Source organism: Choloepus didactylus, chromosome 9 (assembly GCF_015220235.1).
Source record: "Choloepus didactylus isolate mChoDid1 chromosome 9, mChoDid1.pri, whole genome shotgun sequence".
NCBI classification, from domain to species: Eukaryota; Metazoa; Chordata; class Mammalia; order Pilosa; family Megalonychidae; genus Choloepus; species Choloepus didactylus.
In genome coordinates, this window is record NC_051315.1 from 117,720,247 (window position 1) to 117,738,526 (window position 18,280).

An 18,280-nucleotide genomic window follows, 5' to 3' on the forward strand; every position below is an offset into this window, starting at 1 on the left:
AGGTATGTGGCAGCCCAGTAACAGCAGTGGGCAAAAAGGAGTAGTAAGTATTAAGGCTTGAGAGTTACGCTGGGGCTAGATGATGGAGGGACTGAGGTGCAGGTTCCTTAGCTGGTGGTTATGTCCCTCTACTATGTGCTCTTAATTCCTTAATTCTGTAGGAAATATGAAGTCACTAATGGCTATTGAGACCAGTGGCTCACTTAGACTTGTGCTTTATTAATTTATTAATATGGAAGTAGGATATAAAGAATTGGACTATAGAGAGATGCTGGGTGAGTGATACCGGGCAGGAGGCTCTGGCAATGGGACAAGAGAGGTGACGAGACAGCATCTGGGCCGAGTACTGGAACCTGGTAGTAGAAGTAAAATCATCAGGACAAGTGGGTTGGAGGATGTGAGGGAGGAAGGCTAGAGGAAACTCAAAGGAGGCTGTGGAAGTTTGACCCTGAATAATGGAGAAGAGAATATTAAAACTTCTGGTAATACTGGATTTATTCAGAATTGTTCCATGTGCTTCATAACTACAACTGTTGACAGTAATACTGCCTCCCACTTATAGAGTATGTACCATGTGTCAATGCTGGGCTAAGTACTGTAGATTCATTATCCCACTTAATTCTCAGGACCACCTGTAAGGTAGTTATGACTCATATAATGAACTAGAATTTCCAGTTCAAAACTGACTAGGAGCAAATTAAATATTTTGACATTTTCAGTTCACAAAGATGCTACCGAATGTTCAGGAAATGTGAACATTTCAGGAAACTAAGAGCGGAAGGTTTGGTTAAATAAATTTCTCAGTGAAAGAGGAGTGATACTGAGGGGTCAAAAATGGAACCAAACTTTTAAATTCTCAATCAAGGGTCAGAGAAAAGATTTTTCCAGACTACTTTAAGGAATTAACTTAGAAACTTATATGATACTAATTACTTCAATCTTGAAAAGATAGCTCAAACCATGTCATGGCTTATCAAAATAAATAGATGAAAGAAAGCTAGTTACATTGAACAATGAAGTAATTATGTATTTCTGGGGATTTTATTTATGATATCCTCTAAGGAAATTTCAGATGCTTTGGGAAGTTGAAAAATATCAAGCATTGGAGAATAAAGTATGAAAGAACAAGATAGGGAATTATTAAATTATCTGTGACAAGAGAAAATTTCAGTCTAATTTTTGGATACTTTGACTATATGATATTAAATATATGGTTATTTATTAGCACCAGGAAATTGGAAATATGTAGTCACAGCTAGTATACCTCATTGGATTTCTCAGTGTCTATCTCACAATGTTATCAAATTATAACAGGGCTCAATATTTAGATAATATAAAATATTATTATTTACCTGATGCATGTAATTCTTGAGTTGCTTCTGAAGGTGTCAAAGGATCTGAATTTAATATAAATAAACAAAATGGTTGGATATATGTATACTCAGATGCATACATTTATTTATTAAACTAGGTATATTGGAAAATTAAAATATATTGTTCTAAGATGTAAATGCATCTCTTTATTATTGCTTTGTCTTCCAAGAAGAATAACTTATGCTGTTTATTTGTTTCCCTGAAATTAAATGTCAAGAAACAGAATTTCTTTTAATTCTTAGCTTTCCATTTGAGCACCTATTTTTCTTTTAGAAATCTACTTGTTATGACGTATATATTTTTATTTTCACTGTTTATATCAGATCCACAAAGAGACCATCAGGCCTTTTCCTAAATAATCGACAATAAGCAAACAATTGGTATCAAAATGGACAAATGCAGGTTTGGTCCTCTTGGGTATCCTAACAATCTCGGTTAACCCGGTAATAATACGGCAACTGGTTTGTAAAAACAAAAGCAAATCCAAATCCAAAACAAAACAAGTCCTAAACACTTCACTATTCAAAATAACATTTCTACCTTTTTTCTATAAAGGCATTTGGATTAAATATGCTTCATAAATTAGAAGAATAGAAAAATGTCCAGAGCTTATATTTAAGAATAAAATGGCAAAACCTGTATAGGCACGACAATTTACTTTACCTCCCCACCCCCTTTCCCTCCAAAATATTAGTGCCAGCTATAATTTACCATGCTAGTTTCCGCTTTTCATGAACATCAAAATTGCTCCTTGTGAATAGCTTATTCATTGCTTAAGCATTGCTTCTATTCATTGCTTAGAAGTAAAGTACCTCAAGTTCCTAAATTATTTTAGAATTCTCTGTGTCCTGATTTTTGCTTCGTTTCTGATGCTCATTCTCTACCACAATCTTCCTGGTTATGTCCCTTTCTATCTTTCTATCAATCTATCTATCATCTATCTATCTATCTATCTATCATCTATCTATAATCTATCTCAAAAGTAATGAATGAAATATTTTCTGCAAACTATTTAAGCCACATTAAGTACAGTAAACAAAATGCAAAGCCATTCTTACCTGTGCACCCAACCTCTCTCTTTGGCTCAGAGGTGTCAAATACTTATACACTGTTGCATTCCCTCCCTCCCTTCCTCCTCCTTTCCTTCCTTCCAAGGTATCAGTTTTCTTTGTACAACTCATTTTGAGGAACTACATTTTAACATAATTATGCACATTTTAATTGATAGTTTTAAATGAATTTATACTCACAAGTTCTTCCCTGTCTTTATATGTCTCAAAATCAAAGGAAAACTGTCTTTTGGAGCCAGCCATATGGTGGAAGACGGTATGGGTCTACGGTAGCATTTTTTAATTTACCATGACCAAATTTTGTTATTTTGTTGGCTTTCTCTTAAATGAAATGAGAAACATGGGCAAAAATTGGGAAAACAGAGCTGCATTAAATACTACATGCCAACAACCTCTGCATTTTAATCTGGTTGCCTGGGTCTGAAGCTCATGTGACAACTTCAGATAAAACTGTGGCTGAGAAAAAAGGCAAAGAACAACAAGCGGACAACAGGCAAAACAAACAAAGAAAAGCCCTTACTTTGTACCGACACATGACAATTCTGAGACTGATTACCTGGAATGTTTGCTGATCTTATGGGGAGACACAAAGGAATAAAGTGTTCATGCTGGCATACTTCTTGAAGAAAATCAAATTTATACTGGCATAACATCTGAAAAAGAGGCAAACTGATTGACTATTATTTACAAGCCAAGAAAGTGAACAAAAACAAAAACTTTGCACTTGAATCTTATGCCCAAAAAGATGTAATTATTTGTTGTATGACCATGAGATAATTGTTACAACTAAAGGTTTTTGTCCCTCGAAAGTGGGAAATGGAGTTAGGCTCCCTATTTTTGGAGATTGGTCACCGTCTCCTCAGGCAATGATCCCATTTGTACCTACACTGAGCTTCACTGAGATATGTATGATCCTGCCTCGCCATGCCTTTCTCCTCTTTCAGCTTATCTCATGGCAAGTTTACTCTGAGATAAATACTGCCTTGCCACAGGTACAAAGATTTAGACTTGTACTCACATCATAAACCAGACCACCACAGTCAGCTCCTATGAGCCAGAGCTAAGGAAGACAATGGTGCAGATCATCCAAAATTGTATCAGTCTCTGTACTTGTTCTTGGAGTGCATCGTCTAATTCGCCTTCTTTTTCCCTGCCCTTCTGAACAAGTCTATATTTTCATTATAGTTTGGATTAGGACAGTGTAAAATGGAGTCTACATATCATCTAAGACAACTGTAATACATGTGTCAAGAACAGCCACATTTTCTATTTTCACTCTCGTGTATGCTAAGTAATCATTTTTAAAGACTAACTAACATCAGTTAATCAAATAAATATATTCCATTTGCCCAGGTAGTTTGGAATTACATTCTGTGTTAACTTCAGTCAATGGTTTCAAATACTGTCATTTCCAACAAGGAGAGTATCTGACACAATCCTTTGTAAATAAAATTAATATATATTAAATTAATTAATATAAATTAAATCAATATATATTAAAATTAATATATATTAAATTATATATTAATTTTAATTAATTAATTTCACTATATAAGTGAAATTATTCTTCATTGAGAACATTATAATTGGTCTTTGGAAAAAATATATAACTAAAGTCTACTATAATTATATCTAAATGGATATTCTGCTAATTTCATGCAAAATAGGTGCACCAAGGAAGAGTATCCTTTCAAGGAAGTATTTAGAGTGAGAACTGGATTCTCAAATAAAACCAACTGACATTTAATTATGTAATTCTTGTGGTGAAAAGTGAATCTCTGCTGCCCAAAAAATGATGTTCAGACTCCTAAGGATGACATAAAATATTATCATTTATTTTTGACCTTATCCATTATTCTTTCCCAATACTTGTTCCCCTGCCACCCAGATAATTCCTTTTGGGGACATACCTCTCCCCAATGGGTAAAGGGGAACTATAAATCCAGGAGCCCTGACCTCCTTCCTTAAAAGACAGGCATGTGACCGAAGGCAGGTCAATCACGCTTCCTCTGTGGAGTGTAAGCCGAGTGCCAAGAGAAGGAAAATGCTACCTGCCTACTCATTTAAGCAGCAGCAGCAACAACACCCTGGCCAAACTGTTCCTCTTTTGCAATTATTCTTGTGCTCTGGAACTGCCTTGGCCCCTGCTCTTTTCCAGGTCTGGTTCTACCGCTGTTTTATAAATGTTATTTAATCCCAATACCCATCCAATAAATTCTCTTTTGCTTAGACTGGAGTCAGTTTCTGTTGCTTGCAACCCAAAGAACCTTAACTGATATAACAAGTTTCATGCTCTGGCTCATTTCCAGTCTTACTTTACACTAGGGCCTGCCAACATATGCCTTACTCTAGCTCAGCGGTTCTCAAACTTGAGAGGGCAGAAGAATCACCTGAAAGTTTTGTTAAAACACAGATTTCAGGGCCCCACTCCCAGCAGTTCAGTTACCAGTTGCTGTTGCTGTGCTATTCTGGGAACATACTTTGAGAACCACTGCTCTGGAGTCACTAATGCCTCCCCATCTTTCCCACCAGTACCTCCTGCCCGGGTAGGGTGACCAGCTGTATTGGTTTGCCCAGAACTGAAGGAGTTTTTTTTTTGGACTTTCAGTGCAAAAACCAAGCAGCGCTGGGCATATGGGACTCCAAGAATGGCAACCAAAAAGAGTAACTAACTTTTACCACCCATAGGAAACAGAAATGAAAATATAAAGACATTTGTTCCTCACTCTCATCCCCCATTAAGGAAGGAATTGGAAGACTCACTCAGCAGATGAACCATTTTAAAACTCTGCCTCTTTTTGGTATAGAAATTATTATTTTTGATACTCAAAGTAGATAGGTTAATGTTCTAGCCAGATACATACAGAGACCCATCATTCATTCAGAATGCCATAGTTAAGAAAACAATTACTCCTGTACATGTTTCTTACCTTGAGATCACCAGAGGAGAACATGCTGATGTAATTGTTAACCATCTTAAACACAAATCCTCGGTCCATGAATGTAAAGCAGCGCTAAAAAAGGACAAAACTCTGAATTCAAACATTTTTTTTTACTTCAAGAATATTTAAGGATTTTAGAAAAGCTGATTAAATAGATTGAATTAGATTAACATTTAACTAAACATGATATGTAGTAAATTTGCAGAATCTTTAAATAGGTTTAAGCATTCATCCACACAGGCAACTAATTAAAATATTGGATATAATACACAACCCCAACAGTTGCAAACATATTTAGCATATTAATTTTTATAAAACATCATTTGGAGTTTGTCAAGCAACTATTATAGCCCTTTCCTTTTTATACAGAAAGTTTTCACTTCTACTTGTGTATATGTGTGTGTGTGTGTATATATATATATATATATATATATTTTTTTTTTAACCATTTAGTTGCATTTTATTTTTTTTTTAGTAACTGATTCCATGCTTCTTGGGGTTGAGATTCTTTGTGGTACAACACTGTGTAGGAATTGGGGTGGTACAGATGGGTTAGGAAAGTCTTTTAAATCTCCCTGGCCTCCTTTGATAATATAGCTTTTCTCCTGTTCAGCTAAGACAGCTTGAATTTGAAGCATGTAGACAGGAAATCCTGAGAATTTTATCAGTGAGTTGCTCACTCTCCCTCTTATTCTGTCATTAAAGTCTCTCAACTTTAATATGGTGAGTCTTAAATGGTAGGTAGATTTGGAGGATACAGACAAGTTGGCACAGTACCTGCTCTTTCTCTTTCCAAAAGATGGATGGCACTGGTAACCAATAAATAAGCTATAGTGGCCAATGACTGCACTGAATAAGTGTGGAGTAAGAGGCATGGGTCATACTTGCTGACTCAATACCTTAGAGAGGCATTATAGCAGATCACCATGTGGGCTCATCCCAGTGTGTTAGTTTCTTTCTATCCATCTACCCATGCATGAGCACATAAACAACTTGGGACAATTTTGGTAGCAAATATATGCAGAAGGCTTCCTTCTTGTCCAAGCTTCCATTATCATTCATTGCAATGGTTTTGCATTTTTTTTGAATCTCTCCTCAATTTTACTCACAACTTTCCTTTCTCAGAAAGTGTATAGCTAGTAAGCCAAGTGGAAATTCTCCCATAAAAGTATGACCATGTGTAAATAAGTGCTATTTTCTCTAATGATGTTCTTTCAATGGTTAGGTCATTTATAATTTTGTTTTTCTCTTCCATTTTTCCTTTTTCTTAGTTTTGTTAAGTTTAGAAGTTTATGTACCTATTCATTACTGGGTTAGTATATTGCCTCATTTAAGTTTTTATTTTTAAGATGAATTTTAGTTCTTTTCTTAGCTCTCCATTCAGTAAAATGTAAATGGCTCCTGTGTTCTCCCATCTCCCAGTAGAACAGTGGGGATAAGGGGACACAATTATGTTAGGCTCAGCAGGTGTAGAACAATAAGGGTGGGGGGAGGAAGATGGGCTTTTGTGCCTTCTTCCCTGTGCTCGATCCTGGCTTGGGCACCAAATTCTTCCAGGCCATCAGAGGATAATATCCAAACTTCAGGAGGAAGTTCCAATCAGGTCACCCTCAGAATATCCCCAGCATGGAGAGCTCTTTCCAGAAGAACTCTGTTCTCTGCTTCCTGTTGAGAAGGGGCCTTGGGTCTTACCTTGCAGAGAAAAAAAGACCACTCAAGTACATCTGTGGGTTCTAGAAACTGCCCAAGAAACAGCAGGAGTAAAGGAACCCTGGGGAAGTCTTTGAAGAAGACGTGAAGGGCCCTTTGACTCAACAGAGGAGGGGTTGGTGGGTCCTGTCTGCAAACCTGTCCAGGGTAGGAGAAAGCAACTGCCACTTCCCAGATTTATTTATATATTCTCATATCCACTCAATATGTTCTGGTGACTAACATAAAAATACAAGTAAGGTGGCTTGATCAAGTTTACAGTAATCAATAGTTGGACAAAAGAAAAAAGAAAAGAAAAACATTATTTTTCTGGTTGAGTGCATTTTCTCTTAAAATTTAATACCAAAATTCTGAATGTTAACTTCTTCCTGACTTTCAATACAGATGCCTGTAATCCAAAGAACTATAACTAATACCCTTATATATCCAGTTTTGTAAGTGCTTTTCAACATTTTAATTGATAATTTTCTTTTTGTGTGATTAGCATGTGGTCTTTTCATCATGTGAAAAGGAGCCTGGGGGTGATATTATTACAAAAATAATAAATTCCAAAAGATTTATCCAAAGTGCTATACAGCATCATTGCTAGAGCTACAGCCAATCCAGAACATCACTTCAAGGATGGAAATGCCTGAGAGAATAATATTACCATGGAGCAGCTTCTCCTTTCAAAATTTCATTTTTCTCTAGAAAAACATTTAGAAGTACTATGATTTGTGACAACACTCAAATTGTCACTTTTATTCAACATCAGTCCTTCTTCAATGAGATTCCAAATTGGAAAAAAACTAAAAAGTATTTCAAGCATGAAAGAGGGGCAGATGAAAGTATTCATCTAATAGTTCTGGTTTTGACCCTTCATCATAAATGAGAAGTGAATTGATTAAGATTTAGAATATCTCACACCCACTGTCATGGAGGCTTGAGTAGCAATATGATCTTGTGTAACTGTACCTTAAGGAATCTGGCAACACTCTGGTTTGCCCTTCTTGTTTCTTCAAGAGCATCTCTGTATTTCCAAATCACATGGTCAGAAAAGACCATTATGAGAGTGTCCACTTCATTTTGGTAAGAGTCTGGAAATCTTTGAGCTCTGGAAAGCTAAGGAAAGAATGGATTATTTCTTTATAATGTGGCATGTGGAATACAAATCTTGGGGGCAGGGGGTACCAAACAACTAGAAGACTTACTTCATTGTATATATTGTCAAATAAAACCAGAGTCCTTTTAAAAACCCAGAAGCAGAAATAAAATAGAAGCTGAAGTTACAGGAATTGAATGAATAGATAGAGATTTAATAGTGGGATGCTGGAGCTGGCTTGTACTGGCTTTTGTTATTTTTTTAAACCAGTTAACCAGGACATCATGCATAGTATCTCTATGGTCATTATTTATATATATTAAAAGTTTATCGTTGAAATAAAACCAAGCTAACAAATAAATCTGAGCAATTTAACAATGTACACCATTTTTTTATTCTGCCCCATATGCCTTGGACAATAGGAATAAACAGTTAACCTTCAGGAAAGCAACAATCACTTTAAAAACCTTAGTCCACTAAGATCCATTGAACACGTCAATGCTGACATTTCTTCACATGGATACGGATTAATAGTTTGGGCTTTGATATTCCTTCTACTACTCCCTTTTTTCCCCCATTCCCACTCTGAACTCAAAAGATGTGTTATGTGATAAACACATGAATAATATTTTTAACTTCCTCAGTTCTCTGCAAGTATATCCTGAAGGCTCATGGTCGAAGAATTCTTGGACTGGGGATCATGGATTTTCTGTCTTAAGCCAGGGGAGGAAGGGAAGTGAGGTGACAGCCTGACCCCTGAGCTGCAGAGCTGACACACGGAGAAGACCTGGGGCTATGGTGTGGCAGAGGTCACGACGTGTACACCCAGAATGCACGAGCTGAATTTCAGGCTTTTGGGAGTTGTGTTAAGAACACAGACGGTGATGGGAAACAAAAGCTTTAACTGGTTCAATGAATCTTTTGTTCCAAGAGATGAGTGTTGAGAAGACATTCAGCTGTTCCCAGGAAACAGGAACCCCCCTTCCTGAGAAAGCGGGGGTCACATGTAGGAGCCATCCGCCCAACCACACTTACCCCTCAGATGGCTAATCCAGGCAACAGACCTGAAGCCCTCACATCTCCCAGACTTACTTCTTGGTGGATGAAAGTGAACGGCAGAGAAAGCCATTCACCTCACAATTTAAAAACAAAAAGAAAAGAAAGAAAATGCAAATAGCTTGAGAGAAGTTTAGTGTGAAGGCTTTTGAGCTCAGATCTTTTCCTACCATAATAGGTAGAGATGGTTAGAAAATTGCCCTGAAAGAAAACTGAAATGTGGCAACTGCTACTAAAGATGAAAGGAACATGGAAAGTCAACTTGAATCACCGAAGATGAACTGCTAAGACACGATGATGTTGTCCATGTGCAGTTCATTTCTTCTAGGCTGTTCACAGCAGTATTTCGTCACCTGGCTATTTGAGCAGATGAGTACTGGTGGGAACTGGAGAGGATTTTAGTTCAATCCATTCTTTTTACACATGAGGTAACAGGCTCTGAGACATTAAGCGTCTTCATCGTCTAACTGGTTGTGGAAGAACAAGGAATACAACGGTGAAGTTGCCTGACTCACGGATAACTTAACGACAGAGAGATATGAATCATTTCAATTTTGTGTTACATTTTTCTCTTCCTCCGTGACAGGAGGCTCTTATCTCCTGCAGTAGGAGAGCAGACACAGCTGAAGAACAAACAGAGGAATTAATAGTTATGAGTTATGGAACTCCAGAGAAGATTAAATGTTCAGCCAGGGCAGATGTGTTCTGCTAGGGTCAGGGCCATGCTTGGGAACACCTGGGGCCTGGAAGCATGGTGGGGCATCTGGGTGAATTCCCCAAGGATGGTGGCTCTGTAGACTTCCCTGAACCCTCAGAGCTGGTAGAAGTGCCCCATCTCCCCTCTTAAGAGTTAGCACTTCTCTCATGTGGGAAGACACTAGAAATGCCTCTCTACAAGGCAATAGGCAAACCCCTCAGGAGCTGTCCTCCCCTCTTCTCTTGATGCGCAGGCCAATAACTGCAGTTAAATTCCATCATAACCCAACTGGGAATTTGCTGGGCTAATAAGGTAGCAAGAGGATATACTCGAAGGAACTGCAAGGATTAGCTGACATGTACCAGCAGGAGCAAAGAGATTCTGAGATTAGATTTTGAGGGGGCTTGATGGAGGCAGTCTGAATGTAAGGGTGGACAAGCCAGAATTCATTGATTGGGGACACTTAATTGGGACATGGGATTTAACAAGACCTCAGGGTATGGGCAACTTACTGCTAGGGTGTCTCTTGAAGCCTGGAGATAGCCAAATTTAAGTAAACTGAAAATGCCTTCGTTGCCCTGGCAAGTGATAGAGGAGGGAATAAAGAACCTGAGGGAAGCAGGCATGCAGGAATGGATGTATTAATTGAGATCACAGGCCCTAGCAGAGGATTATCCAAGGGAAGGCCCAGAGGACACACCGATCACCAAGGTCAAGGTGAGTGGCAAGCAGCATCACTAAGAAGTTTAGTGGTGTGTCCCCTCTGCAGCCACAGAGATGGTTCACTCACAGCCATGGGGATGCTGGGACTCCAAAACAACAGAGGTCATGTGGTACCACTTAAGCTTCAGAAGGGCTCTAAGACCAACTGCAGTGATGGGGGCTGCAGTTTTTCCCACTAGCCTCCCTCTTCTGAGTCCGTTGAGGAAGAGAGGTCCATGGGAACAGTGGAGGAACTAATTCCTGAAAATATGCACTATGCAGTGCAAAGTGTGGACTAAGGCAACAATGGATGTGCCTAGCTTAGACATCCCTCCAAAAGAGAATCTACTGGGAGGAGTGGAATTAGAGGCTACATCTTTGGGATCCAGCCAATCATTCATGCCAAGGTTATGCTCTCCCCAAGCTGTTCCCAGTCAATAACTGAGTTTGCAAGGGTACTAGAGCCAGGCCATTTCTGCCAATGCAGGACCCCTTTAATGAGCAAGTCTTTGCTCTCTAGGTGCCCATAGGCCCAGCTAAAACTCACTATGAGGTCTTTCTAACCAGTCCTTCTTTTTTCCCAATCTGCTTCCACAGGTGTTAGACCTTCCTATTCCTTTCTCTTGTGCCTTTTATCCTTTGCAGGCATCTTCCCCAATAAATCTTTGGCACATCTAATTTTACCCTGGCATCTGCTTCTGACACACATGATCATTTCTCCTACTTAAAAAGCAATTAACATGAATTGCTAAGGTTTACCAAGCAAATAAAAATGGAACTAATGAGAGCATATTCATTAGCATAATTGTAGGATAATATCATATTACCCATGATCTTACCTGAATTTTATTTGTGTCAATCAAGTGCTGTGCCATTGATTTTAGGATAATTGCGAAGAAGAACCAAGAATGCTATTAGGAAAAAATGATAATCAAAAATTTATTATGCTATCATAAAATGGTAATTCTATTTTTTAATGATTTGTGTTATTACATAATGCTTATCTTAAAATATATGCTTTGAAACTAAATGCATCAGAACTACTCCCCATTATATTAGCATGACCTTTATCAGAGTTCTAATGGAAAAAGTAAATGTCAGGTATTTCATTTCCTCAACTCTCTTAAAAAGTGTTTAATCTGAAACAAGGTTTCTGCTTACTTGACAAGGTTGATTCATGTTAAGTCCTCTGGAGACAGGAGTCTCATGAAATACTTATTCACTTACTTAAACAAAATTAAATACAACTTTTTATATGGAAATATAACAGGCCCACCCCTAACATTTCCAGAGCTAGGGAAGAGAGTGCAAATGGAAGGCTACGTGTCCAAATATTTAAAAGTTGGAAGTCAAGCTACAAGTGGCAAATAAAATATGTTCTATTTTCCTACCTTGACAAATACAACCTCATAACCACTTGGAAATTCTGTACCAGAATGTGGGAGTGTGGGGAGAGCAGGTCCCTTCTCTACCCCCTCTTCTCACTGAGGCTTCGTCTCACATCTCTGGGCCCTGGTGCACAGATGTGACCACAGCCTAGCCCCCCTCTGCAAACAGTTCCCCTAATGCTCTTCAGTCTAGGGTTTCACTCATGCATCAAGATCTGCCCCCTGTGGAATGGACCCAGGAAAGAGGGCTCTGTAGGCCTTGAAATCAGCCTTGAGGCCCTAGAGCAGGGGCTCCTAGGGACCCGTTTCAAGGTATGTGGTCTAGGAGGGGAGGCAGGGGCTCAAGGTGGGCATATTCTCTTGGTTGCTCTCACACCTTGCTCTGTGTGGGGAGGCATAGCTGGAGAAGACCAGAGCAGGAGCCTCCAGCCTGCATGTCCCGGGATGGGGCTCCTCTATCCTGGGTCCAAGGGTGATGCTTGTCCCAGATACAAAAGCATTTATATTGTAGATAAACAGTTTAAAGAATATATCTTCCAGATCTTCACCCTTCTGTTCTCCACAGATAACAATTTTGAATTTTTTGTTCATCAGAATTTGGCTACATATACTTATATCCTTAAGTAATAGTATTGCCTGCTGCTGAAACTCATATAAATGGAGCCATCCTGTATGTATTCTCCTGTGATTACTTTTTTCATCATCAAGCTCTGTTCTGACGTTCATCTTTGTTGAGGCATGTAGCTTCAGGACTTGTATTTTCACTACATCATATATATAATCACAATTTACGTATCTACTGTACTGTTGATGGGCATTTGAATTATCCAGTTTTAAGCTGACACAAATAATGCTACTGTGGATTTTTTGAGTACAGAATCCTAGCCACAGAAGACTGACAAAGACAAGGGGTTGAAGTTTAAAGAGGTATCTCTGGCTTAATGAAGGGTTCACTTAGTAAAAAGAAATGTAAATAGCTACTTGTTGGAAGCATAAGTCATGTTGTTGGAAATGTTTAATGAATCCAAGGCACACTGTTACAATCCCCTTCCCCCATCTTGTCCAAAATGATATTTTTAACCAACATGCCAGATGTGCCAACATTTGTCTCCTAATTCAACAGACACCTACCACTATCCATCCCTCCTTCAAAACTCCAGCTTGTCAACCACTATTTGTCTTGAGTGCACCAGGACTAGTCAAATCAGCCTTTTGTTTTTAATTGTCTCATAATAAGAAGTCCCCAACTCATCTCCTGCACTCTAATCTCTGTAGGCTCCACATATCTCTTTTCCATCCCCATACCCTGCTGCTTCCAATCTCCTAAACTCATCCACCAGATTATCTGGAATAGAGGGTTCATAATCAACAAAATATCCAGAGAATCAACTTCTCCTGCAACAGTCCCTTCACTTTTGTCTTTGACCTGAAACTTGGCTCCGCCCTGAGGTTGCTGCTTCTCCAGCAGCCCTCTCAAATGGCCTGCCTCCATCCTCATCTGTCACTCTTTTCTCAACATGCAATCAACCAAATGTCACATCACATCATATCACATCACTCGTCTGCTCAGAACCTTCTAATGACCTCCTGTTGTACTCTGAGTGGACAGCAAGCCCTAACTGGCAGCCCACAAGGCCTTGCGTCACCTGTCAGAGCTCCCATGATTCTCTGATTTCATTTTACCCCCTCTCCTCTTTGCTCCCCGGCTCCAGGGTCACTGATCTCCCTACCACCATCGTGTAGACACAAAACAGTGCTACTGCCTTAGGATGTCATATAGGTCTCTCTGTCTACCTTTAATGTTCCACTTGAACATTTGCCTGACCAGCTCCCTCATTTCCTTCCCATTTTTGCTAAGTATTACCTCTTCTAGGAGGTGTATACTGCTGCACTATTTAAAGGTGAAAATCACATCCTTTGCCCTCAGCACTCCCAATTTCCCTTATCTGTTCTACATTTTTTCACCTTCTAAAATACCATATAATTTACTTTTTTGTTATGTCTGTAGTTTATTGTTTTTCTCCCCCAGTAGAACCCAAGCTCTCCAAGGGCAGGGATCTTTATTTTGTTTTCTGATGTATCCCAAGTGACTAAGATGGTGCTTCACACATGGGGGGCACTTAGAAGCTATCTTTTGAATAAACTGAATGAATATACACCTCAGGCTAATTTAAACAACCTCACTGCTTGGCCTAGGATAATGGGACTTAAGTAAACTCATGCTGACATTTATTGATTCTGGTGTCCCTTCTAGCTACTTTGAACCATCTGTCTGTCAAGTCATGAGAGAGATAATTTTCACTTGGAACTGCACTCACCATTTAGTAATAATTTAACCTATCTTTTTACAAGCTTCTCACCATCTCTTTTTTTATGTCCCCACAAATGCCTGTGTTTCAGGGCCAAAGAGTAGATGTCACTCCCCTTCCTCTCTGTTGTCAGTATTATCATCAGTACAGCATTGTTAATCCTTCCTTGATATCTTTCCTCTTTCTACACCTAAAAACCCCAAATAACTCTATCTTTGCTATACTTAGCTTTTTTTTTTTTTTTTTTAAATCTTTTAGTTCATTCTTCATAGTGATTCATTCTTCTTTTAGGACAAAACGCTTAACTTGGGTCTCTTACTTTTTCAGGTGATATTCTCTTGACATAGATCTTGTTCACTTCATATTTTTATATGTACAGTTTCAATATAAAGCCTATGCTAGAAGCTGTAAGAGAAATGATCTATAAAAATCAATTAATGCTGTCATCTTCAATGTGTGACAGTGACTCATCCCTAGTACCCACAGGAAATGGCCACCTTTAAATTCTTTACCTTCAGAACATGCTTTACTGTTGTTGATTCATTTGATTTCAAGAGACCAGTCACATTTTTAGCCAGTTCCTCATGTATAGTTCTCTCCTTATATGCCCTGGTCTTGAAGACAAACTGAAGAAAATCCAAAAAGTGAATAAAATTAAATACTTTCAAAGAGAGTGTCAAAGAATTATGTTGCATTCATAACTCATATCTCAAAATTATCTGCTCTTGCTGGATTTTGACATGAAATAAATGAAAGCCCAAAAATAAGAGGAGCACACACCTGTTCCTATTTGGGGCTTTGTACAGGCAGGGCCTTGCTCACCTATGCTCTCCTTGAAACTCTTTTTGTAGAAATCAAGAGACAGAGTCAGAGAGCAATTTATCAGGTTCAAGGAAACAAGGAGGGCTTTGACCCACCTACTTATAGGGCACATTTCCCCTTCTCCTTCCTTCCACTGGTAACAGGTGGCATGGTAGCAATTCTTCATCCTGAAAGGGGTAGAGCACCCACTCAAATAGCCAAGTGGGGAAAGCAGGTGCCCTCCAGAGGCCAGCAGATGAGCTCCCCTTCAAGCCCAGTGTCTATCATCCCATGCTTAGATATATCTATCAAGGGTTTCATGAACATTAGCCATCAGTAAGATAACAAATGCTGCTTACTTGTTTTTGTTACTGAAGGCTGGTTTTGGCATGCACCACTAAGGGCAAGTAATCGTTTTAATTTTCAGTAATTCTTTGTGTCTTGTAAAGATATCAATATCATTTTATGCACATACATGCATTTCAAATATAAAATGGTGGTTAAAGAACTATGTTATTTTACTTATGAGCTGGTTCCCTCAAGAAAGACATTTCTTCATGATATTCACCATTCAGATTTCACTGTAATTAAGAGGGAAGGTAGGCAAGAAACTGGCTCAAAGCAGAGACACATTCCATCTGGATCTATAACCATTGCTTTGAACTTTGTAGCACCTCAGCACCTAAGTTGCCCTAATTCATTCTGGGGGAGAAGAACAAAGCTAACAGGTGTATGAAACTAGCTAAAATCAAGAATAATAAAGATTTACCCCCTCATGGATTATGACTCATATTGGGGAAGTCATCATCAACTTGCTTATCCCATGCAGTTATTTAGCCCCACGGGCATTACAAGTAGCTCTGAAATATTTTTAATCTTAAATTTTAGCTAGAATACGTCAGCACTACAATCACCATAAACCATGGCATTTAATTAGATTGACTTTAGACACATCTTTGAAAAATACATGGTTTATGTGCACGTTTTGGATACTGTTGATGGGGTGAGTTAGAAGCATTTAGCATCACTGAACTTGAAATGGTGTTTAGTTTAATTCTGAATAAATATGAATTGCCTTGACTGTTACATCCTTCAAGGCTATTAATGCACATAATGGTACTAGTCATCAATTTTTGTTATATTCTTAAGTATGAGAACTTAATATCAATATGTTGAAAAATATATTTTTCCTACTGAAGGTAAAAAAAATCAGACTCCTTGGTCAAGGTCAGGCTGTCCAATCACAGAATCCTAGAGCTGGATGTTCATCTGGTTCATCCTATGGGATGTCATGTCTCATACCATGAGGAAACTGAGGTCTAGAGAGACTGATTACTCACATTAGCTAGTAACCTTGGCCTAGAATTTAGTCTCCTGCCTTCCAGTGCAGGGCTTTTTCCAGGGTAAAATGCAAGTTGAGTATATTTATTAGGCTGTATTTGGTTTAGAGATATTAAAATAGCTATACTAAAATATCCATAGGGATTATGAGAAGCCTGAAATTCCACAGAGGTGAATTTCTGGATTTGAACCACTTCAAAGTAAATGAAATCAGCAATCCCCTAGATTACAAAATGAAATGGCCTTGTCAGGATATTTCAGACCTCCTGGTCAAAAATAAAAGCCATATTAGGGTGTATTTCCAAACTGCCTCTCCAAAAGCATCACAGATAAAGAACTGGAGCACTAGGTTGTGGTGCTCATAAGGAATTAGCTTTGACTCTCACAAAAAGAGTCACAACCCCTGAAGATTCTTAATGTAATATCCAATGATTCCATTGGAATGAGGTAAATAATGCTTTTGCTGAAATGGAGAGGCCTGTATATAAGATGGATTGAGGAATTTTCTTCTTCTCAGTCACCTTTGGAGACTGAACTGGAAAACTGGGCTCACTATTGAGAAGGGAAAAGTTCTCTAGATAGTTCTGTTGAATGATAAATTCATCAGTACCCTATAAAAGTAAGCTATGACCTTGTCTTAAACAGAGAAAAGGCATTTGTAGGCAAAACCAGCTTTCTGCAATTGAAATGGAGTTAATATTGGCTTAAATTATACCATATGTAAATTACTGAGAAATAACTATTTTTGGCATATTAGACTATTTTAATGATGGTCACATCCACAATTTCTGACAGGTAAAAAAATATACAGAAATAAAACAGTTGTGAAAAAAAATTCCCTACAGAAGGTATCTCAGAGGGGTTCATTCAAGAAAGCAATTTCTAGTAATTTCCTTTTACAAGAGCATTTTGGGTTTATTACAGGTTTCTAGCCACCTACCTAGACATATAGAATATATGGAACTTTTCTTTAATTAAAAAAAAATCTATGTCTTAAAAAGATTTAAGAAAAAAATAGAAATTTATGTCCTCTCTATATTAAAAGGTAATGTAAGGTGCTTTTATTCGTCTCTGGATGGCTTTCTTCTTTTCACTAAATAAGATGTTATTTAGGTAGGAATGTTCAAACATCATCACAAGTTCACTGGCATTAATTCACAGGCCAACTGGAAATGAGAATATTAACATCTCCGAGTGAACACTTTGGTGAAGGACACTGAAGAAGCAGTGCACACGGATGGAATGGGCAAGTGGTTCATGCCAGAAGATAAAGGACTTAACATACCAGAAGCAGGTACAAATATACAGTAACTGGGAAAATGAAATAATGCCTGAGAAAACAACAAAAAGAGCTAAGAAAACATTACAGAAGAAACATAGAGCATTCAACAAACCAACAGCATAAATCTTCCTTAAATGTACACAGGAATCTCATTTTTTGGTAATGTTGACTTCAAAAGGAAAATATTTTGGTTTTCATCTCCTTTTCTTCCCCCTATTTGTCAATATAAATATTCATTTGCACTTTACACATTATTTATACATTCATGCATCTAAATACCTCTAGCCAATCAATGCAAAGAGATGGAATTCTAGGTAGCTAAGGGGAAGGCTTAATATATTACTGAGGTGGGCACTGGTCAATGAAAGGGAGAAATTCCCACTTATTGCAGACAGGAAATGAGACAAACCACACAGCAGAAGGGGATCTGACCAAGGTCCCAGTGGCGATTTCATACCTTTATGTACGACTGGACAGAGTGGTCTAGCTGCTCCTCGTGGCACTTCGCCACAATGTCGGTAAGAACC

General features: G+C 38.3%; 1 protein-coding gene across 11 annotated transcripts in view; it reads right to left on the bottom strand.

Moving 5' to 3' along the window:
* The window catches only part of DOCK10 (dedicator of cytokinesis 10), a 206,410-nt gene that overhangs the window by 38,862 nt on the left and 149,268 nt on the right, over positions 1-18,280 (bottom strand). For all 11 annotated transcript variants that reach the window (XM_037849753.1, XM_037849757.1, XM_037849756.1 and 8 more), the window contains 7 exons: positions 18,211-18,280; positions 14,842-14,955; positions 11,472-11,543; positions 8,051-8,197; positions 5,375-5,458; positions 3,001-3,097; positions 1,353-1,397 (listed from right to left, as the gene is read on the bottom strand). In XM_037849753.1, coding sequence (XP_037705681.1) covers positions 1,353-1,397; positions 3,001-3,097; positions 5,375-5,458; positions 8,051-8,197; positions 11,472-11,543; positions 14,842-14,955; positions 18,211-18,280 — 629 coding nt within the window. The remainder of the gene's footprint in view (positions 1-1,352; positions 1,398-3,000; positions 3,098-5,374; positions 5,459-8,050; positions 8,198-11,471; positions 11,544-14,841; positions 14,956-18,210) is intronic.